Source organism: Corylus avellana, chromosome ca1 (genome assembly GCF_901000735.1).
Source record: "Corylus avellana chromosome ca1, CavTom2PMs-1.0".
Lineage (NCBI taxonomy): Eukaryota > Viridiplantae > Streptophyta > Magnoliopsida > Fagales > Betulaceae > Corylus > Corylus avellana.
This window is the reverse complement of record NC_081541.1, coordinates 32,670,226-32,694,970: the sequence shown is the minus strand read 5'-3', so window position 1 is coordinate 32,694,970 and position 24,745 is coordinate 32,670,226. Positions and strand designations below refer to the sequence as shown.

The 24,745-nt window shown below is 35.9% G+C and overlaps 4 protein-coding genes across 4 annotated transcripts; 3 read left to right on the top strand and 1 right to left on the bottom strand.

Annotated features, from left to right (window-relative positions):
* Positions 1–1,411: 1,411 nt before the first annotated feature.
* On the bottom strand, positions 1,412–2,082 carry LOC132182034 (auxin-responsive protein SAUR22-like). The gene has a single exon (XM_059595246.1). The coding sequence runs from the start codon at positions 2,033–2,035 to the stop codon at positions 1,754–1,756; it is 282 nt and encodes a 93-aa protein (XP_059451229.1). The 5' UTR covers positions 2,036–2,082; the 3' UTR covers positions 1,412–1,753.
* Positions 2,083–6,657: 4,575 nt separating this feature from the next.
* LOC132170166 (auxin-induced protein 15A-like) lies at positions 6,658–6,960 on the top strand. The gene has a single exon (XM_059581062.1). The coding sequence runs from the start codon at positions 6,658–6,660 to the stop codon at positions 6,958–6,960; it is 303 nt and encodes a 100-aa protein (XP_059437045.1).
* Positions 6,961–18,085: 11,125 nt separating this feature from the next.
* Positions 18,086–18,391, top strand: LOC132170150 (auxin-induced protein 15A-like). The gene has a single exon (XM_059581046.1). It carries the CDS (start codon positions 18,086–18,088, stop codon positions 18,389–18,391), a length of 306 nt encoding a protein of 101 aa, XP_059437029.1.
* Positions 18,392–23,975: 5,584 nt separating this feature from the next.
* Positions 23,976–24,513, top strand: LOC132181915 (auxin-induced protein 15A-like). The gene has a single exon (XM_059595142.1). The coding sequence runs from the start codon at positions 24,072–24,074 to the stop codon at positions 24,378–24,380; it is 309 nt and encodes a 102-aa protein (XP_059451125.1). The 5' UTR covers positions 23,976–24,071; the 3' UTR covers positions 24,381–24,513.
* Positions 24,514–24,745: the final 232 nt, after the last annotated feature.

The window sequence follows — 24,745 nt, the reverse complement described above, 5'->3', positions numbered from 1 at the left end:
GCGGCTCAATAGGCTTGTGCAAGGAACAAGTATACAAGTATAGCTTAGAGAGGGAATATCGAACGAGAAGTTTGTAATGTGTTGATAAAAAGCAAATCCTAGGAATAAAGTCACCTCAGACCATAGGCAGGAGTGTGGATATAAATTACTTGGCTTAAAAGATGTTGTTGATGCACCCAACAGTACTCTATTGAACAGGATACTGTCTAGATCAAGCAGTGTAAATGGTTAAAAGATCAATTTTTTGGAAAAGACGTGTATGCCTTTCACCACACCATGATGCAGTCACTCTCAACTTTTAGCCAGAAGATGTCTTTGAATCCATTTAGTGAGCTGATTTTATTTGGTATATTTGTATGTGGCTGTGGGTTCTCTTGATCTTTCGGTGTGTTATGCATCTGTCCAATTACTTTTTTTTCTTTTTTTTTAATAGGTGATACTGTTGTGGAGTAAGAAGTAGTATTGGAAGTAAGTAAAAGATGCTGCATAGGAGATGATCATGGTGACAAATACCAGTTCATATATATAATATCCGCTATGCTTGATTTTTATATAGATATTGAAGAAGGCCGTATTTGAGGTGAATCCACATGATGAAGAAGGCGAGCAAAAGGTCATGGAAGCTGTTTCTACTTTTCCGGTTACAATAGGAAGGTTGGTGTTGTTGAACCACCTATACCCAATTGTTCTGTATAACGAGATAAAGCTTTCCCTTACAAGATTCACTTCACCCAATTTCAGATGATGATCTCTGTCTAAACATCTCTTCCTGCTGCTTCTCATCCCACAAACCAAACCTAGGATGTAAACTAAGAAATAAGAATGCAATCAACTCAACGCCTATTTCGATCATATAAACCAGTGACAGTGTCAGTTAACAATATCTCCTATCCTTGTTCAACCACAAAATTATATGTTAGAATATTAGTTAAATGATAAAAATTTACCATTTCTTATCCATTTAAACTATTGGAATAAGTGATGATATAACATAATATCAAAGTAAAGGTCCCGACTTAACACTCTTCCATTCTCAACCACACTCTTTGTTCATGTCAATTAAGGGACTATGCAAGGATTCCACATCCCTTGTCAGATGGTAGACATCAAATTGGCACTCCAGTCGCTGATAGCCAGCCTATGCACATGATAATGTAATGAAATCGCAATCCAATTATGTCCAATGTCCAAATATAATGCATTAGCTCCTAGAATTATACAACCAAAGACATTGTGGAAGCTTGTATGACATTTTCCATCGAAGAGAAGAAATTATATATAAGAAAGAAAGATTCTATTTCATATAATTTGCATGGAGAGTTTAGTCCTAAATTTCATTGCAGACAAATGCAAAATTTTACAATGAATAATGGAATAACTCAAATCTCCTAATTCAAAACTGAAGAGATGGCTTTTGGTCAATGTCATCAGACAATTCATGTTTAACAGACCAACAATTTTCATGTCCATCTTGCTTGCAAGCCACTACCAGTGAGGCCAATCAATGCCTATAGAATTGGAACTCCTCCTGATGGGCTTCTCTAATGTGAACAGCATTGGCCTACTGACAGATTGTGACCTTGAGTCATCTGCATTCATTGACCTGAATGGTCCTGGGCGAATGGATTCCCAGAAAGCTATTTTCTTGAGAAACTTCAATGATTTCTGTCATGTGGGTAGACATTTCCTGCTCTGCCTCCTCTGCCATAGAGAAGAAATGTGTCTAGTTTGATCAAGGTTAGTGCACCCTGCACTAAAATGCATTCAAGCGAGAAGTGAGATTGATGAAGATGTCTTCTCTGCAGGGAATTGTGAGACCACCCATCGGATGATTAAACCCAAATTCTTCCTCAGCCTTACTTAGCAGTTCTCGAAATGAAGGTTCATTCAGGTATGATATGGGTACTACAAATCGCTTCTTCTGATCCTCTCCAACATATACTGCAAAGTAGCCTTTTGGAACACTTTTAGAAAGACCAGAAACAGACCTGCAGACAATCTTCTTAGCGTGCATTATACCAGGAAGAAGAGCCATTTGTGTTTATATTATGACTTTGGAAGAGACTCTAGTTCACAAATGACTTGGGAGAAGGGAGAAAATATTTGCTGCAAGAGATACTGAGGATATGATTTGGCTGTGGAATATGTCTAAATCGTGTATATATTTATAGATGGAAGGTTGTCTAAGAAAATCTCTGAAATGTGTGTGAGTGGTGTGGAGGCAATCTGGTGGGAATTTGTCAGAGAAACAAGCACTCCAAGGATCACATGGTGATGTTCTCAAAATCATCATAGAGAAATTGGTAGTGAATGAGACTGTATATTTGGTGGAGGACATTATGACCAACCATCATTTTCTTGGAGAACAAACAACAACGTAACGGACCCACTTGAAATCAAAGAGATATCAGATATGAACCATGGAAAATTCTTGTGGACACAATTGGATATAGAAGCCTTGGAAGGACATGGTTGAGACATGTAGGTCTTTTGTTTCTTGACAGAAATATACTTCAGACTTTCTTCACCATGTTAGAATGAACATAAACCTTGGAACTATAAACTCAACATTACATTTCAAGCTGTAAAAAACATAAAAAAAAAAAAATAAAAAAAATAAAAAAAATAAAAAAAAAAAATATCAGTGGATATATACAATTACAATTACAAACAAAACTTTGGAGGCAGAAGACAACTGCATTTAATAACATGTCGTGGGCCAAAAACACCGGCATTGGTTGCTTTGAGTACATTGGCTGCACGGGATACCGTTGTGAAGAGCGTGCATATGTTGCTACAGTACTACGACAGACCCCTGTGAAGAGCACAAGGAGTGTGTCCTCAAAGAAAGCCAAACCATTCAAAATACACAACCAAATTCCCATGTGAATTTATGATAAGAAGCTGTCAATTATGGCTCAGACATTTGAGATTAGTCCCATTTGGATAGTTATCCTGAATCTTTTTCTCTTCCAGTGAAATGTTGCATGTAAATTTGATAACATAACATATATATATCCAAACATGGCAGGAGCTATCTAATCCTTCAAAGTCACTACACAGTTCATCTCCAATGACCCAATATCAATTCTTGAGTCTACAAGTTCAGCCTCTGCATTATGCAATAAAAGTAAAATTGGAAAATGCCTCCAATGCACAATTGACGACAAATTCAAGTAAAAAAATAATAATTTTGTGGAGTTTTAAAAAAAAAGAAAAAAAGAAAAAAGAAGATGGTTCATGCGAATTATTTGAGGTAAGTGCTGCAAGAACAACTTAATGAGCAAAACAGAGGAATCTCTTTGCGTGGAAAGTATGAAAACACAATTGTCATCACAGAAACAATAAAGGAATCTCATTACTACCCATAGGATTTTTGAAGCCGATAACGAAATGCCTTCTTTTGGTTTCTTGAATGTGAACAGAAAAGCGGGCTTTCGGTACATCTGTGGCCTCAGGATCCATCTCCTTAGCCTGACCAATCCCGGACAAAAAGGAAGAGAAACCAGAGAGTTAACGAACGCCCGCGTCATTTCTTTTGATTATGGCAAACGTGAGCCATTGTTTCCTTCGTACGTTGGTTGGTAATTGGTATGCCACTTCTCATAGTTTTTGGGACAAAAATTTCCTCTCAACTCGGTATTTGAAAAGTGTCACGTCTTTCTTAACATATGAAGAATACATTTTTTTTAAGAGCACGTTAAAATAGCATTAATAAAAAAAATATGAGTTGCTCAAGTGAGAAATATTATATACTAGACAAGTATTTGTAATATTTTATCCATCAAAACTGATGTGGCGTGATCTTTCATAATATTTGGTCAATGAAAATTGATTATTTGGCTTGGGAGATCACGTCACACCACCTTTGTTGGAAATTGCTTTGAATTAATCGAGCCATGAATCCCACATGGGTCAAATGGTTGGTGGAGTTCACCAACCAAGCAGTCAAAGCAATAGTGAAAGGTTGTTGCACCAACCAAGCCGTCGGAAGAATAATGCATGGTTGTTGCACCAACCATTCTCACCAACCCTTCTACACCTATATAAGGAGCATCAAGCTTCAATGTTTCACGTGTGCTAAGACAAGAAAAGTATAGAGAGAAAAAGAAGGAAAGGTTGAGAGAAAAAGGTATAGAGAGATAAGTCTAGTGTTAGGCATATAAGAATTGCAAATCACAACATAGAAGAGTTGTGTGCAATCTCTCTCTGAAATATCTCATGTAAAGTCTCCCTGTTATTTTCTACCAAAGTAGTGAAATCTCTGCAACTTGGTGGATGTAGGCAGTATTGGCCGAACCACGTATAAATTTCTTGTCTTGTGTATGTTTGTGTGTGTTTATAGTACTAATAAAAAATACACGTGTATGTTCTGTCTAGGAAAGATTGGATTTTAAGTGAGACCGGTGTGACTCCTCCAATCTTACCTGGGAACGTATCGAGCTGTATCTTTGTTAAAAATACTATTTACCGTACTTGTGTGTTGTTGTCTTCTTAACAGATTGGATCCCAAGATCTTGAAGAAGAATTAGTGGCGCCTAATTTCGTAACAACCTTTAGTGGAAAGAATGCAGATACTTGTCCAGTATATAACACTATTCTTCTCATATATATTCAAGAAATACATGACACTTTTAGAAATTGGGTTGAAGTCCTCCAACTAATTTGGAGGAAATATTTGTTCTAATTATAGGTGCTTCAATATGCCATTTATCACAATTTTAAGCGGTTTAGGGGTACATTCTCTAGGTTTCTGATACATACAGATATTTCCATTTTTAAAGGGTTTTCCATTGTGGTGTGTAAATTTCACCTAATCATAAGACTTGAATCTATAAGACTTGAGAAAATGACAGAAGTAATGGCACTAAGTGGCTATCCTTTGAATAGCTAGCTCTTCATAAGTTCATGGATTTAGTAGTGAAGAGTAAAGCGCAATGAGGCTTCTTTGAAGACATGTGTCATGAGGAATCACATGGCTCTGCCTCCCAACTAATCCTGAGATGTGATAGAAATCATACTTTATATTTTTTGTTACTATTCATACTGCCTCCCAACTATTGTGGACCAATTGAAGTTATTATCAATGGATCATGGTCTGCTGCTGAATGTGTAGCCAAAAAACCTATTTGGATGAATGACAAGTTGATAGCTAGAGTCTAATATGTGGATCATATTTTTGGATATTAATTTGATAAACCATCTGTCACCATATTACATGTTTGTTGAAGAATTTGATAGCATTTAGACAATGGCATGCATGTTGTAAGTTGTAACCCTACCAATGCTAATGAGAATTAACAAGTTAGCAGTTCATATGATGGTGTTTTGAGAAACAAACAAGTGGGAGTTGGTGATCATGTGGTCTAGAGCCTGGTTTTGAAGGGATGCTAGGTTGAATGGAAGCACCAAACAACCAAGTAGATAAAATCTTATTCCTTGCTATTTGTATAGACCTCTAGTTTACCCAAGTCACCTAACCAGCAAGAGCAAGCCATGATTTGTTTGGAGGAATATTCTTCATGTCTGTGGGGTAATTCTAGCATTTCAATTGATAGGCCATAGCTAGAAAATCATGCCGATCAACCATCACAAACAGGAACTTTGAGTCTAGATACTAGGCATCTATAAAGCAACTGCACTGTTTCGTAATTGGAATGCATCAGATGTCCTCAAAGGCCCCCCTACCTATTGGTCATCCTCATAATTTCACATCATTCTTCTCTCTCAACACAACATATGGAACATGAGCATTTCAAAAGGGCTAGAGCAGTAAAATCTAAAATGTCTCAAAAGTTTAGAGCAGTAAAATCTAAAATGTCTCAAAGGTCTAGAGCAGTAAAATCTTTCACTTGTCCATCTGTGTATAGTTTTCAATCACTATATACTGTAGTACTTTAAAGAAGAAGAAGATAGAAAAGAGAAATATATACTTTTTTATGGAAGCTCTTTCTTTTCTTTTTTTTCTTCCCTTTCTGCTGCCCTGGTTAAAAGCTTCTTGAACCTTGTTTAAACTCATCAAGTTAGTTGTTCATGATGAGTCTAAGAGAATGAGTCATGGGCAACTTGCTCATGATTTAGCTGAACTAAAACAGGCATTTCGCAAGTTGAGACCTTGTTTTGGATAAATTTTGCGGGCCTGAACTCATCAGAGTGACCCCAGAGGTTGGTTGGCTAATTGGCACAAAAAAGTCCCTGAAAGACACAAGACTAAGTTCAATGCTTATGTGAACATGCAAAATAAATCTCAAGATCCTCTCTGATCAAGACAAGTCCTTGATGCCAAAAGTAAATGTCTCGCACCAAAAACTAGTGCTTAAACTTAGCCCATAGACCATGTATAATATGATTTCACAAGTTGAAACTCTCTTTTTCTTTTTCCCCATTCAAAATGGTAGGGCATGATCTCTTGCAAGAGACAAGGCAAACCATGTGAACATTCAACAATAACTTCACCTGACATGTCTCTCAACATTCTTCAATCAAGCTCCCACTATTGAAGCCAGTTTAAGGCTTGACCTCTCTGCCTATATATAAGTTCAGGTACTAAGATGCCATCTCAACTCAAAGACTTAAGCATTCAATTACTAAAGCTTTTCTGTCATCCAATCAACCTCTCAAAGTGCATTTTTTTTTCTTCTCTTTTCCATTCCAAACATGGGGATCCGATTGATGGGGATAGCACATGCAAAGCAAAAGCTGCAGAGAACTCTTTCAGCAAGAATCAGAATGATCTCAGCCACAAGCATTGATGTCCCAAAAGGCCACTTTGCAGTTTATGTTGGAGAATTCAAGAAGAGGTTTGTGATTCCAATTGCTTACCTGAACTATCCTTTATTCCAAGACTTGCTAAACCTGGCTGAAGAAGAATTTGGATATGACCATCCCATGGGCGGTCTCACTATTCCATGCAGTGAAGAATACTTCATCAGTTTAACTTCAGCTCTAAACTGCTCATAAATATGTGGCCCTACACAAATTATTGCACAGAGAGAGAGAGAGAGAGAGAGAGCCAAGCCAGTCACCTGTATTTTGGGACAAAGATTCCCAACAATTTTATTGTTCGTTTGGACAACAAATGTTATAGAGTTCATATTGGGCTCACCTACGAAAACACATGGGTGGGAAATCCAAGACTTATTAGGGCAAGTGAGACCTATAGGGGCTCTTCTATTTGCTAAACGGATTACTAGCAATTCAAACAGTAAATTGCTAGAGATTCGAATCCTGAATTTTGTATTGTGGGTTCTAACCAGTACCATTTGTACGATGTCATGCAATTGTAAGTATATTGTTCACATTAGATTTCTACTCTATTATGGTCCTTTGAAGTAGATTTCTAGAGCTCTGTGGGTGCTAAGAATTCCAATGTTTATAAAAGCGCAAAGACAATGTGGCAAAACCTGCCACCAGCGAAGAGAAAAGGAAAATACATTCCAATAAGTTACTTAGAGAGAAACCACATAAGCTTGTGAGAGATATAGCAGGTAATTAATTAGCAGAAAAACACCTCCAATCCCAACTGCATAAATTATGCATAACTAGCAAGAACTTACATAGGCTACAGGATATAACTCACTGATAGAATCATAACAAAATATCGGTAACTAAACATGACAAGCAACTTCTTAATATATATATATATATATATATATATATATATATATATTAGGAATTACAGTACAATTCGGGCAGCACAGAGAGAGGGGTTATAGGACTCACATGCTTCGGGTAGACAAGGAAGCATGACCCACTTGCTCAGAATAAGTGGACCCCACAACTCCCATTACGTGAAATGACCGAATTGCAGTCAACCCAATTATAGAAGATCCCGATATATATATATTGTTGGGAATTGGGCTTATAAGACCACATATCCCCACAATGCAAAAATACACTCCGAAAATAAAAAATGTGTAGTTATATCAAGCTCCGAGCTCCGGTAAGGTAAAAAGGACTTTTGGCCAAGCTCAAAACTCAGATTTAGTGTGTTCCGTTCTTTCTCAAACACGATACTAATTTAAATATCGGATTAACAAATAATTCAAACACAAAACGCTTCACCAAAAAAAAAAAAAAAAAATCACTTTTATGTTACATCATAACACTTTTCAAACTACACACAAAAAGCACTCCTTAAAATACACTAACAAATTGAGATTACTTGCCAATTTTCTGGTACTTTTTCCTAATTAGTTGTTGATCTTTTTCATTGTCAAACTCTGGAATGGGCCGAAAATTGGTATGATAACTAGCATGTTGGCCAAAGTCTATGGACAAGTTTATCGGAACATCGGCTACAATGACGATCAACCCGGTTATCAAAACGACTATGTAGCAAATGGGATGTCTCCCAAAAGCTATTAAATTAATTCTAAAACTCTATAATTCTAGCAGTTGCAGGACCTACTGCTGCCCCTTATTGTTGCACTGCCACTATCAGTCTCCCACCATCATCACAACAGGGGTGGCCGACCACCCCTAAATCTCCAATAGTTGGTTTGTAGGAGGCTGAACCACTATGGCCAAATGGGTGGTTAGGCCACCTCTGATGGCTACTCCGGTGACTTGCACACCCAACCCTACTTTTTCTTTCCTATGTGTTGTTGCGATCTTAACCATTTATTTTAAATGAAAGGCTCAAATAAAAATTATTACACTTAATGGCCTATATTGTTTTACTTTTACAATTCAATGAAGCAAAGCAGTTTCTGAAAGATAAAAAAAACTAATTTACAAACTAGTTACATCTCTATTTCTCTATCTTTTATTACTAAAGGACATAGAACAAAATTAGACTAGAGGAGAGTGGAGGAATTCTTCTTCATATTTTCACTTGTATGAAAATACATCTTACGAAGCCTATAAATAGAGGCATTCAAAGACTAACTTACAAGGCTTTTACTTCTCCATATTTATTGTGATAAATAACTAAACTCATCTCTAAGTTAAGACTTTAGTTGAGAATTGAATAAACACATGAGTTTAGAAAACTAAAGTCCATTATTAATTAAAAGAACTTATAACTTCTACCACTTAGAAAAACTCTCTTACATTTTTGATTTGTTAAGCTTCCAACACGCCCCCCCAAATCAAAACTGTCCTCATGCCAAGCATGTCTCTTAGCCTCATGAAAATTGCAACTGATAATGGCTTAGTAAATATATTTGCTACTTGCTCAATGGTGTGGCAATATTGAAGCTCTATTGTCTTCCAATTGACATGGTCTAGAAGAAAGTGGAACCTAGTGTTAATGTGTTAACTCCTCCCATGTTGCACTGGATTCTTTGCTAACTTTATAGTTGATTGGCTATCTACGTAAATCACAGTCAGTTCTTCTTGTGGATGTTCCAATTCCTTCAAGAGATTCCTTAGCCATATAGCTTCACAAACAGTAGACGAAACCGCCACATACTCCGCCTCACAGGTAAACAAGGCTACAATTCCTTGTTTCTTGGATGTCCAAGAAAATGCTGTAGAACTAAGATAGAACATATACCCAGTAGTACTTTTCCTCTCATCTTGGTCACATCCCCAATCACTATCTGAATAACCAACTAATTTCGCTTCATCACCATAGGCATAGAATAAACTAAGATTTAGAGTACCTTTGATGTACCTTAGGATCCTTTTTGCAGCTAAGCAATGAGTCTTCATGTATCGACTCACAAGTCCAACTCCATAGACAATATTTGGCCTTGTGATCGTCAAGTACCTCACACTTCCAACCAAACTCTTGTAAAGAGTTGGTTCAATAACTCGATCATCTCCTTCTTTTGACAACTTTATGCTTGTTTCAACTAGGGTATTCACAGAGTTGCAGCTATCCATCTTGAATTTCTCTAAAATCTCCCCCATGTACTTCTTTTGGGATATGAAAATTCCATCATGTTGTTGCTTCACTTCAATACCAAGGAAGTAGGACATCAGTCCGTTGTCTGTCATCTCAAACTCCTTAAACATTGATTGCTTGAATTCCTTGAACATTTCACTACTATTTCCTGTATATAACAGATCATCAACATATAGGCAAATGATTAGAAATTCACCAAGATGGTTTTTCTTCATATAAAGAACATGCTCATATAGACATTTGGTGAAGCCATTATGATGAAGGTAACTATCGATGCGTGCGTTCCAAGCTCTTGGTACCTGCTTTAAGCCATATAACACCTTCTTAAGGCGGTACAACTTGCTTTCTTCTCCTTCCATTATAAAGCCTTCCGGTTGTTGTACGTATACCTCTTCTTCAAGGATGCCATTGAGAAAGGCTGGCTTGACATCAAGTTGGTATATCTTCCAATTGTGATGAGCAGCAAGTACGATCAACAATCTCACTATGTCAAGTCTCGCAACTAGTGCAAAGACCTCTTCATAGTCAATGTCGTACTTTTGTTTGTACCCTTTAGCTACTAGTCTTGCCTTGTATAAAGAAACTTCACCTTCTGCAATGCGTTTGATCTTGTACACCCACTTGAAACCAATAGCCTTTTGGTTTGATGGGAATGTTGTCAACTTCCACGTGTCATTCTTTTGAATAGCATGTATCTCCTCCTCCATTGCGGATCTCCAACAATCTTCTTCAACTACTTCTTGAAAGGTAAGAGGCTCATGATCAGCATATAGGCAAAAAAGATTAGTCTCTCCATCCTTTGTTTGCTCATAGATTTTCCTGAGACTTATCATCTTACTTTGATTTGTGGAGGATCTACTGCTGCTACCTCCCATAGAAGGTGTAGAGTCTCTATGTGCAGTGAATGGTGTAATAGGCTAAGAAGATGGTGGTGTACTTGGTGGAGCTTCTGTTGAGAGCTCTTCAGGCTCCTCCAATAGTTATTGTTCTTTGGCCTTCTCTTCATCACTCCAGCTCCATACTCTTTCTTCATCAAGGATAATGTCTCTACTAACCACTAATTTTTTTGTTAGTGGATTGTAGAGCTTGTATGCTTTCGACTCTTCACTATATCCGAGAAAGATACATTTTTCACCATGATCATCAAGCTTCTTCCTCTTGGATTCGGGAACTTGAGAATATGCAACACACCCAAAGATTCTTAGGTGTGCAACACTTTGCCTTAGCCGCTCCACGCCTCTTGAGGTGTCATATTCTTGACACTTTTGGTAGGACATCGGTTGAGTAGATAAGATGAGCACGCCACAGCTTCTGCCCAAAATTGTTTTGGCAACCCTTTCTCCTTGAGCATTGTTCTGGTCATATTAAGAATGGTACGGTTCTTTCTTTTAGCGATCCCGTTTTGCTGTGGTGTGTAAGAAGCAGTCAAGTGATGCTTTATGTCTTGTTCCCTGCAATACTTATCAAATTCTTTTGAGGTGTATTCTCCACCTTGGTCAAAACAGAGAGTTACAAGCTTATGACCACTTGATTTTCAACAATAGCTTTAAAGTTCTTGAATATAATAAAGGCAACTAATTTTTCTTTAAGAAAATAAACCCAAAGTTTTTTGCTAAAGTCATCGATGAAGGTAATAAAGTATCTATTACCTCCCAAGGACATGGGCTCTATTGGTCCATATATGTCGGTGTGAACCAATTGCAATGGTGATGTTGCTCTCCAAGATTAGCCGCTGGGAAAAAAAAAGTGTGCCTGCTTGCCAAGTATGCATCCTTCACAAACGTTGCTTGGTGGCTTGATCATTGGTAACCCATGCACCATGCCAGCTGAAGATAGTAGCTTTAGGCCACTGAAATGTAGATGACCAAACCAAAGATGCCACTTCCATGACTCACTTTCCTTTAGTCCAGAGAAGCACTTCTCAGACTTTATGTTAAGATGTAATGGGAACATGCGATTATTGGTCATTGGAATATGAGCCACAATTCCTCCACATGTATCTTTCAAAATGAGAGAGTAGTTCTCCATATGTATGGTGTACCTTGCAGCTGCCCAATGTTAAGAATATTGCTTTTCATGTTAGGCACATAATAAACATCATAAATGTACCATTTCTTACCATCATTTTGACATATTTTTATCTTCCCTTTTCCTTCAACTCAGAGTTTGGAAGAGTCCCCCAAGTTCACATTTCCGTGAACTCCTTTTGTGAGTTCTACAAACAAATCTTTCTTCCCACACATGTGATCGCTTATGCCAGAATCGAGGTACCAAACCTCATTTTGTGAATCTGAATTATCATGAGCGAGAAGTAAAATAGAATCACTACGAACCTCATTTGTTGCTTCTGCAACATTGGCTTGTTCATCATCTTGGTGCCAACAATCCGAGGTATAGTGTCCAAACTTCTTGCAATTGTAGCATTGGATATTCTTGGAGTTTCCATGTCCATATGTGGATCTTCCTCTTCCTCGGTAGCCTCCTCGTCCTCGACCTCTGAAGCTTTGAGTCTCCTACTGACTTTGACGTGGTTGTTGGGAAACACCACGCCCCCGGGTGTAACGCTCTAAATAATTATTAAGTTTATTATTAATATGATAAAATTGCACATGAGATGATTTAGAATAATAGATTAACTAATAATAATGTTAGTGTGATAATAAGTCTTAGTGTGGTAAATAATTATATGTATGGGTAAATTGTAGTTGAAATAAATGGTAAGGGTGAAATATGAATTATAGGTAGTGGGGTGTAAATTTTGCAATTCTAAATAGTTGGGGCTTTAAAAATAGAAAGAGATTTAAAAAAAAAAAAAAAATTGCAAAAGGCAAGCTTTATGTTGTGGGTCCCACGTGCAGCCCACTTTTCTTTTCTGGCTTAAAAATAGAAAAGAGTTTAAAAAAAAAAAAAGAGAAAATTTGCAAAAAAAGCAGCTTTATGTTGTGGTCCCACTTTTCCCATTCTCGGGCTTTAAAAATAGAAAGAGAAAAAAAAAAAAAAAAAAAAAAAAGAGAGAGAAATTGTAAAAGGCAAGCTTTATGTTGTGGGTCCAATGTGGTCCCCAAAAAAAAAAAAAAAATTATGGGGCTTTAAAAATAGAAAGAGAGTTTTTTTAAAAAAAAAAAAAAAAAGAAAAATTGCAAAAGGCAAGCTTTATGTTGTGGGGGCAGCCCCCCCCTTCCTTTTTCCCCATTCTCCCTCACTCTTTCTCCTTCGACACACCCACACACACGGCCTAGATTGGGAGAGAAAGAGCTGCAGATTGAGAGAGAGAGGGGAACTGCTGGCTGGGAGAAAGAAAGAGAAAGAAGAAGGAGAAGAAGAAAGAAAAAAAAGAAAAGAAAATGAAAGTGACGAATTTGAAGGGGGTTTCGGCCATGGATGCTTGAGAGGTAAAATCTTTAGTCTTTCCTTGTAATTTTCGTGTTACCCATGAGATTAGAAGCTAGAAATTGTGTGGATTTGTGAGGCTTTGATTTGGGTCCGAAAATTAGGGTTCTTGAAAGGAATTTTGGTGATTTTGTTATATGGTTGAATCTTTAGTTTCTCTTTTAAAGTTTTGTTCTACCCATTGAATATCAAGCTTGAAAGCATGTTTATTGGGAAATTTCTAATTAGGTCCAAAAATTGGGAAATTTTAATTAGAAGCCTAATTCCTAAAATTAGCTTGGGGTTTTTGTGTGTAGTGGATTGCTATGCATTATTCAAATTTTGAGTTATTTAATTAGTGGGTTAAAACTCCAATTTTTACTTATTGGTAAAGTATGGACATAAACTATAATTTTATATAGTTTGAATTAAATTGGGGCTTTTGGTATGTAAACGCTAGGAATGCTATTTACATGGCTTAATTACATTTAAAGTGTTAATAAACCCTAGGCTTTCATGGGTTTAATAGAAATTGATGAATATGAGTTTAGGTTCTAATGTCATATTAGAATCATGGTAATTATTGTAAGTGTTTATGAGTATTATAAATTTGGGTAAATGACATGAGAATGGATATATACATCTTAGGTATGATAAGGGAGTAAATAAGTATTTAATGTGATAAGTAGTAAATAGATAAGTATGATAGGGTCGTAGAATAATAATTATTGGGTTAACTAATGAAGCGTGATACTTGTAGTGCTCAAGTATCTTTATAGAGTATGAGTTGTTAAGCTAAGAATAAAGCTCAATTATGTGTTTATGTTGTAAATGCTTAGGTGTATCGCAATTGAGTCAAGAGTTCACCGGAGGGTACTCAAGCGAACAAGGTAAGTATTTTACTTACTGGGCAAAAATATACTATTTTTAAAGTATAAAAGATGTTTTGGTTGAACGATTGATGAATGTTGTTTAAGATACTATGACTATTGATGATGTTCTATGAGATATGTTGGTTGAATGTTTGATGAAATGTTTCTATGAGCTTTATGGGTTTGCAAAATAATGAGATGATTATGTTGTTAGGAGCATTGGTTGGTTTACATGATTTATGACATGATTCTATGATTTTATGATATGAGTTATGATAGCACATGAGTTCAATGATTCGTCAACATAAGCATGATCATGGCATGAGCAATGTAACGGAAACGGGGTTCAACTCTGGTGGTAATTGAGTATAGTCTCACTATCGTAGAGCTGGCCCATGCATAACAAAAACGGGGTTCAACTCTAGTGGTGATTGAGTGTGGTCTCACTATCGTAGAGCTGGCTCCATCCATAATGGAAAACGGAGTGACAACTCCGGTGGTGATTGAGTGTGGTCGCACTACCATGAAGTTGGCCCAATGCATAATGGAAATCGGGGTGACAACTCCGGTGGTGATTGAGTGTGGTCTCACTACCGTGAAGTTGGCCCAATGCATAATGAAAATCGGGGTGACAACTCCGGTGGTGATTGAGTGTGGTCTCACTACCGTGAAGTTGGCCCAATGCGTAATGAAAAACGGGGTGACATCTTCGGTGGTGATTGAGTATTGTCTCACTACCGAGAGTTGGCCTCATGTATAACTCTAGTGGTGATTGAGTATGGTCTCACTACCGGTGAGTTGGCCACATGTATGACTCCGGTGGTGATTGAGTATGGTCTCACTACCGTTGAGTGGGCCTCATGTATGACTCTGGTGGTGATTGAGTATTGTCTCACTACTGAGAGTTGGCCTCACAATGGAACTAGTATAAGATGATGAGCATGAGTATAAGCATGCATAGCATATGATTGTATGATGATGATGATTGGATTTGTATAATTTTTACACTAGACGTATCAATATGCATATGTGACTAGTATGGGACGGAACATATATGTATATTGTTATGGCTAGACATTGCATGATGATTTACTTAAATTTTATCGTTGAACTATGTATCTTGTAAGTGTGAACAAAGTTCAATTGTTATTTTTGATAAAACTAGTAAGTTTTATACTGTTGAGCGTCTCTATTTTATGGAGACGGCGGGCTCATAATTTCGCCTATATCATGGGTAGTGGTGATTCCCATGGTGCAGACGATGTTGTTGATGCAGGTGCAGAGACAATAGATGATGATCCTGTGGCCATGTATCTAGGCTACCACGGTGTCTGAGGCCTGGATACATTGGGCATTTATTTTGTTAGACTAGTTGATAGTCCACTTTTGTAGAGCATTCATGTATATGCTTAGGCATTGTTATTTTGTATATGGCTCGTGTCGTATATGACACTTTTGAAAGCCATTATTTTGTATGTAAGCTTTAATCACTTAGATGTATTAATCAGCTCTGATGTGATACATATGTCTAACACTATTTATTTTCCGCTGCAAAGATATGAACTCTGACAAATCTTTAATGATGCATGTAGCTCTGTGTGGCATATTATACTGTCAATCAGGTTAATGCATGGGTTCATAGCATACTGTGGTATTGCCATGCCACTGTGACAATTCGCTTCGTTGTAGGTAATGCTTTTGAAAAAAAAAAAAAAATTAGTCATGTTTTATCAAGCGGGTCGTCACACCGGGCCTCTACCACGACCACGGTTGGGCATGAATTTGCCTTGATCATTTAGAGTCAGTTTTGACTCTAGTGCTTAATCTAATACACCAGAATTAGCATTCTTCTGCATCCTTTGCTCATGTACTTGTAATGAACCCAACAACTCCTCAATTGTTAGCTTCTCCAAGTCCTTAGACTCTTCAATAGCTACAGCCACATGTTCAAACTTAGAGGAAAGGGATCGAAGTACTTTTTCGATGACTCAGATGTCATCGACCTTCTCATTATTTCATTTTAAACCATTCACGATTACCAGCAATCATGAGAAATAATCAGACACCGATTCTCCATCATTCATGTGAAGAGTCTCAAACTCACCCTATAATGATTGGAGACGGACTTGTTTCACCCGTTCGTCTCCTTTGAAGATGGAAGCTAGAATCTCCCATGCTTGTTTACTTGTCAATGCTTCAGCAACTTTCTCAAAGGTAGACTCGTGCTTGATAGAGTAGAAACATGGCCTTTTTGTCCTTCTTCCTTTGCTCCTTAAGAGTCTTCTTCTCATCTTCTGTGTATTTAGCTTCCTCCTCCTCAATTGGTTTTGTAAATCCGTCGGTAATGACTTCCCACGGATCTTGAAACCCAGACAAGTCTCTCATTTGGATAGACCATGACCCATATTTATCTTTTGATAATCTAGGAATTTGTTGCTGGACTATGTTGGAACCCATTTCTAGAAGGGACAAAAATGGGAATTGGCACAACTGAGCTATGATACCAATTTGAAAGATAAAACAACTAGTTTACAAACTAGTTACCTCTCTATTTGTCTCTTTTATTACAAAAGACAAATAACAAAATTAGACTAGAGGAGAGTGGAGGAATTCTTCATATTTCACTTGTATGAAAATAAATCTTACGACGAAGCCTATAAATAGAGGCATTCAAAGACTAACTTACAAGGCTTTTACTTTTCCATATTTATTGTAATAAATAACAAAAACTTATTTCTAAGTTAAGACTTCGGTTGAGAATTGAATAAATACATGAGTTTAGAAAACTAACGTCGGTTATTAATTAAAAGAACTTACAACTTCTACCATTTAGAAAAACTCTCTTACGTTTTTTATTTGTTGAGGTTCCAACAGTTTCTACTTTTACCAAATGCAATAGTTAGACTTTTTTTCAGTAGTCGTTTTGCTCTCAAAGTTTCAATTTTTTTTTTCAATTCGACCAATATTATCCCAAAATTTTCATATTGCCCCTAATTTTTATTTTTAATAATAAAAAAAATAAAAACAAATTTGGGGGGTGCAAAAATGGCCAGATGGCTAGCCACCCCGAATTTTTTTTTTTTAATGTTTTATAAAAAATTAAAAATTAAAAATTATAGGCAATATGAGAAGTTTTGAATACAATTAGTCAAATTGCAAAAATTTGAAACTGAGGGGGTGGATTACAAAAATTGAAACTTTAGTGTTCGAATTAAAAAACGCTGTCAACTTTAGAAGGGGTAAACTGTAATTTTTCCCTTTTTTTTTAAATTTTTTTTTTTTTTAAACTTTCTGCTGCCCTCAGTTTAAAAGCTTCTTGAAACTTCTTTAAATTCATCAAGTTAGTTGTTCATGACGAGTCTAAGAGAATGAGTGGCTAGTTGTTCAAGATTAGCTTATCTAAAACAGGCAATTCGCAAGTTGATCGAGACATTGTTTTGGATAAATGTTGGGGGGGCTGAATTCATCAAAGTGACCCCTGAGGTTGGTTGGCTAGTTGGCACAAAAAAGTCACTGAAAGACACAAGACTAAGTTCAATGCTTATTTGAACATGCGAAATGAATCTCAAGATCCTCTCTAATCAAGACAAGTCCTTTACGCCAAAAGTAGTCCCCAAATGTAAAACTAGTGCTTTGTTCATTCAAATTAAACTTAGCCCATAGACCATGTATAATATGACTTCACAAGTTGAAACTCTCCTTTTCTTCTCCCCACTCAAAATGGTAGGTCATGATCTCTTGCATGAGACAAGGCAAGCCATGTGAACATTCAACAATAACTTCACCTGACATGTCTCTCAACATCCTTCAATCAAGCTCTCTCACTATTTCAATTTTCAGCCAGTTTAAGGCTTGACCAGTACCCTGCCTATATATAAGTTCAATTTCAGGTACTAAGAAGCCATCTCAACTCAAAGACTTAAGCTTTCCTGTCATCCAATCAACCTTTCTAGGTGCATTTTTGTTAATTCTTCTCTTTTCCATTCAAAACATGGGGATCCGATTGATGGGGATAGCACATGCAAAGCAAAAGCTGCAGAGAACTCTGTCAGCAAGAATCAGAATGGTCTCAGCCACAATCATTGATGTCCCAAAAGGCCACTTTGTAGTTTATGTTGGAGAATTCAAGAAGAGGTTTGTGATTCCTATTGCTTACTTGAACTATCCTTTATTCCAAGACTTGCTAAACCTGGCTGAGGAAGAATTTGGGTATGACCATCCCATGGGTGGTCTCACTATTCCATGCAGTGAAGAATACTTCATCAGTTTAACTTCAGCTCTAAATTCCTCATCATAAATACAGATTATTGGAGAGAGAGAGAGACAGCCAAGCCAGTCTCATGAATTTTGTATTGTGGGTTCTTACCAAAACCATTTGTACAATGTCATGTAATTGTTACTTGAAAATATATTATTCACATTAGATTTCTACTCCATTATGGTTCTTTTAACTAAATTTCTAGATCTCTGTGGGTGCAAACACAATGTGGCAACACCTGCCAGGCTGCCACTAGCCAAGAGAAAAGGAAAATGGATTCCAATAAGTTATTTAGAGAGAAACCACAGAAGCTTGTGAGACATATAGCAGGTAATTAATTAGCAGGAAAAACACCTCCAAATCCCAATTGCATAAATTTTGCATTACTAGGAAAAAATGGTGAGAACTTACAAAGATTCTAGCCATTTTAAGTGGGAAAATATTAGGCTTACAAACACATTTTGTAAAAATCTTTTACAAACTGATGTAGCACAACATAATTGAGTTTCTCAAAATTTGAATTTATCTCATATCCAATCATGTTGTACCACATCAATTTGTAATTTTTTTTTTTAATTTTTTTTTTTTTAAAAAAAAAAATGTGTTTGTAAGCCTAGTATTCCTCTTTTCCTAATTGACTATTGATTCTGTTCATCATCAAACTTGAGATTGGGCCGAAAATTGTTACGACAAGTAGCCTGTTGGGCAAAGTCTATGGATAGGCACAATGATCAAAACGACCTCGTAGCAAATGGGATGTCTTCCAAAAAGCTATTAAAAGCCTTCGGGCTCCTCAAAGTTGTTCGTGGCTCAATTTCAAGTATAATGATGAAGAATTATTTTATAATTTATATTAGATTTTATAGTATTTAACGGCATATAAAAGAAAAAAACAAATTACTAACTAATTTTATAAAGAATTACAGTGAGTTTTATTATTATTATTATTATTTTTCTGAGCTAGAATTAACGGTCATTTGCATCATTTGATCGACAGCTGGTTGATGTGTTCACCAAGAGTCTCCTAGATGCATTTATATTCCCATTACAATACTCAAACTAGCACCTTAAATTTGAGGGAATGTAGAATATAGAATATTATTATAATATTATAAAATTATTATGATAATTTTTGAGAATATTATGCAATATTTCCTTTTCATACCCGACTCCCCATAATTGTTGTAAATCAATTATAATTATTTCTCGATTTTATACCTACTATATTTTTATTTTTCGGTTTCACGTATCTCATTCAACTATAAAATAAGCCTGACCATTATACAAGTTTTACTCACTTAAAAATAACAAAGAAAAAAAATGAAAAAAAAAAAAAACAAAAAGTATCCTGGCCTATACGTACAATAAGGATATTTTTGTGTGGTCCATTACTAAAACAATATATGATACAAATTAAGTTGGCATGCATAAAATGCAAATAGATCCTCGCGGAAATAAAGTAAGGTGTTGTCCATCACAAAATCTGTGTCACCTATGCATTATATATGTGCATATGCTTCCATCATTTAGAGTGTTGGTAGAGACAGGATATATACTCAAGACGATCTCCTATAATTTTTTGGCACTACGATTTTGTAAATAAAAAGTGTGATTGTAAATCAAATCGTTAAAAAGGGTTAGAGTTGTTTTGTAATTTAATAGTGGGCTTGGCCTAAAAGTCAATCAATTTAGGATTATGATTTCTGTCAGAATCAACTTAAGCCGTCTTTTGTAACCTAGAGCAAATTATGATTAATGATAAACAGATGTTTTGTTGGAGGAATGATTCATCTCTCCTTGGTTGTAAGACTCTACCAAAACCCCATTGTTAATTAGTGGACTCTAATCAACATGGCTTTATTGATCTATTTTTTGTTGTTCTCCTCCCGTCCTTTGTCACGAACATTTAACTGCGTTTTTGAAAATCACACGTTTTAAAATCGCTATTTTTAAAAATCATAAATTTTGAAATCAGAAACCCCAATAGATCCCATTACTATTTGGAACCTTAAACGACAGCGTAATTTGCTTAGACAATGAGCGATCGAGCATGATCACACTTATTACCAAATAATGCTTAGGATTGAATTTTTCTTTAGATACTACAAAAATTTGGGAAAAAAAAAACCTTTTGCTCTTATCCAACTAGAGACAGAAATGAGAACAAGAATTTGAGTTCATAATGATTCAATGAAGGGGCAGTATATCCTTACACTCAAATTCTTGTTCTCATTTCTGTCTCTAGTTGGATTAGAGCAAAAGTTTTTTTTTTAAATTTTTATTTTTTATTTTTAGATGTAGTGACAGACTCGCCTTCCCTGACAGTAGTTATGGCTCAAACCGAACATTCCACAGAGGGTGGGAACCCCGATGGTCACGCCCAAGGAAAAAAATTACATTGATCGCCCCTTCCCGCCTTTCCATCTGGATAAGAGCAAAAGTCAAAAGAACTAAAAGAAGTCTCCTTTCCTTTTATTGCTCATAAGAAGAAAAGAAGAAAAAAAAAAAAAAAAAGAAGTGATAAGTGCCAAATAATGCATATTAATTTGGACCCTTTTATTTATATTAGTTAATCATTTAGTTGTGTCGTTATTTAATGTTTTGTGTTAGTTTGGTATTTTTAGAGTTTTGTAAGTTGTTGAAGAAAAACTACAGTTTTAAAGAGAAAAATACAAAGTTTGGAAGAAATCACACTTTGAGAAGACCTAGATGATGTGGTTAAGTTTAACCCAATCAAGAAGATAATTAAATCGAAATTTCTTTAATCGGAGTCAAAATCGGATTGGATTCAAAATCAGATTTTGTACACATCTCAGTATTTTGACAATAACTTTCCGTTAAAATATCGGATTGAAGTGATTTAAGCAGCATTGGAAAGCTAACTCAAAATACTACAATTAGTTATGAAATAGGATTTTCCTAATTCGGATGGTTAGTATGCCAAAATTGCCCCACAATAAAAGGACACAAATTTGGACGAATCATATTCCGATTTCATACTTCAATTAGGACTGGGAGACATACCTCCGAATTATCTAGGTTTATTAGGGCTTCTAGGACTTCTCTAAGCTTATAAATAGACCTCTTTGCATTCAAGAAAATAGACAATTGCAGAGAACAAAATTCTACAGTTTTTCTCTTTAGTTTAGTTTAGATTTAGATTTTAGTTTTATTTATGTGGAGTTAAATTCCCAACTAAGGTTAGGGATGAAACCTCACCAATGAATAGCAACATTACTTTTATGTAAGTTTTTATTATTCAGATTTTATTGAGCTTAATTTCAATTGTTTTACTTCTTTTCAATGTGTGGAATAATTCTTGGATATCTTGTTGTGATTCAAGGATATATTTGATGATTTAAGATAACTTTACATAATTGACTGCTTGGTTTTATTTGTTTAAAAATTGGATATCCCTTGTAATTTGTTCTTCGGATACATCTGATGTTTCAATTAAATTTGGATTCCTTTTGTGATTTGTGCAATGAATAGATACATTGGATGGTTTTGATTAATCTTTTGAAGCATTGTAAAACATACATAAGATTTAATTTGTGAGAACTTCGGATTAATATTAATGAACATGAAGTATGTTGTTATGATTCGGTAAGTGTGAATTCTCAAACCTTAATACCTTTATTTTTTGTTTTACTTTATTTAGTTTATGTTGTCGTTTAGTTTTAAAAACCCAAAATCAAAAACCTTTTGGAACTATTTTAGGATAAAACTAGTTTGGATAAAAGTTGTTCTTTCAAAAATACAATTCTCTATAGGGTCAACCGCGCACTTGCAATCTATTAAACTACAAACAATTCATGCACTTGCGAATATAATAAAATTTGCACAACATACCACAAACTCCAAAACAAATTCAACGAGCAAATGTGACAGATCATCTCAAATATAGTACCATAATTGTCATGTGCTTGTGATTAATGATGCAAATTCATTTTGTTCCATATACTGTCTTAAAATGCCCAATAAAAAATCACAACCACCTTGCCCAAATCAATATAACAAAAATTGAAAGAGAAAAAAAAAACACACACACATTCTTCTCGGATAGGTTGAGACTTGCTCAGTAGGCCGTAGGCCTTATAAGGGGCCTTCACTCTCTCTCAAATTCTCAATTGACAGCCTAAGGGTGTAGGAAAGTGGTAGGTGTTGGGGAAAAAATATCTCACTATGGGCTTCACCTTCTTACACTTATTTACAATATGCCATCACCCATTTATCATGATGTAACATGTGTTCACCATTTTTTGCACTTAAGAATAAAAAGAGAAAGGGGACCTTTTCTAACGGTCCTCTTCCTCCTCTCTTACAAGCCCTTCCCCAGGGACTACGGAAGACCTCTCCATTTTTTGCACTTAGGAATATTTGATGAGTGCCAAATATTGCATATTTGGACCCATTTATTTACATTAGTTAATTATTTAGATATGTCGTTATTTAATGTTTTGTGTTAGTTTTGTGTTTTTAGTATTTTGTAGGTCGTTGAAGAAAAACTACGACTTTAAATGAAAAAATGCAAAGTTTAGAAGAGAGCATACTTTAAAAAGACCTAGATGATGTGGTTAAGTTTAACCATATCCAAGAAAAGGTTAAATCAGATTAAAGATCAGATTTGATTAAATTTCAGATTTGATAAAATTTCGGAATGGATTCAAATTCAAATTCTGCACATGTCTCAGTATTTTGACCATAACGTTTCACTCAAGTATCGGATTGAGATGATTCAAGTGGAATTGGAAAGCTAACTCAAAATACTACAGTTAATTGTGAAATACGATTTTCCTAGTTCGAACGGTTACTATGCCAAAATCGCCCCTCAATAAAAGGACACAAATCTGGACGAATCCTATTCCGATTTCAGACTTCTTGACTAGGAGACAGACCTCCGAATTATCTAGGTTTACTAGGGCTTCTAGGACTTCCCTAAGCCTATAAATAGACCTCTTTGCATTCAAGAAAAGATACACAAGTCCAGAGAACAAAATTCTACAGCTTTTCTCTTTAGTTTAGTTTTTCTTTAGGTTTAGGTTTAGGTTTAGATTTTATTTTTATGTGGAGCTAAATTCCCAACTAAGGTTGGAGATGAAGCCTCATCGATGAAGAACGACATCACTTTGAACAACATCACTTTTATGTAAGTCTTTATTTATCTGATTTTATTGAGTTTTATATTTCAACTGTTACCATGTCAATCATTAAACAATTAAATTTGATTGTAACTTATGTAATAGTCAGATAGTCCAATTTAATTTTATCTCACGGGACAACGCAACGTAATATACTTTGTCGGCTCGTAAGTCTACATGACACTTTTCAAACCAAATACTAATCAATTAAATGTGAACAAAATTGTAGTCAAAAATGAAATGTGTGTAAGGTAGAGAGGAGAAGAAAAAAAAAACAATTGGATGAATTCTTGGATCTAGAGCTAAGTACTCATTGAACGACTGACGTTTTGTGTGTGGAAAACGGTGGGCAAATTTGCTATTTTCGACTCAGATGTGGACCCTTCAGAACCAAGTTGGGTTTCTGACATAATCACACTCCTAAATCCCACCACGGAAGTACATTGTACATTGTACATCTTCATCCTCCATGCAACCAAACCACCATCTCCTATAAATACCCACCAATCACTCTTAAAGAAACATCATTTTTCAACAACAACAGAAATTCTCTGCAAAAATTCTGTGTCTTCGCTGCAATGGGTGTTCTTCAGATCTCGATGGTTCTTCATGCTAAGCAAGTTATCCGAAGGCGGCCGCCGCCGTCTAAAAGGTCGACGGTGGCAGATGTTCCAAAAGGGCATTTTGCAGTTTATGTGGGAGAGGAGGGGAGGAAGAAGCGGTTTGTGGTTCCAATATCCTACTTGAAGAATCCTCTGTTTCAGGACTTGTTGAGTAAGGCAGCGGAGGAGTTTGGTTTTGATCATCAAATGGGAGGGCTTATAATTCCATGTGCAGAGGAAGATTTTATTCATCTTGCTTCTCGTTTGAATAGCTCCAGGAGCTAATAGCCTTAATATTGTATTTTTGAGCCTTTTTTTTTCTTATAGATATGTAAATGAGTAAAGGATCATTAATTGTCTTTTGTGATTGGAGGGTTCCTTAAAACCAAAAATAATGCTAATAGAATATTGATAAGAGCAAGAATTTTGATTTGTCTTGAATGATTGTGAATATATATATATAAGGACCCTTTTAAAGTAAGGTTAGTTCGTGATCCATTTCTATTAAGTAAACGCCAGATACACAACTTTGTTTACATGAATTGTGTATCGGTCGAGTGAAGACTCGAAATCTCGTGGTATTAACCAAGTGAGTCAACCATTCGAACCGAACTTCGCGGGCATATTGATGTAGGACGCGCGGCATGCCA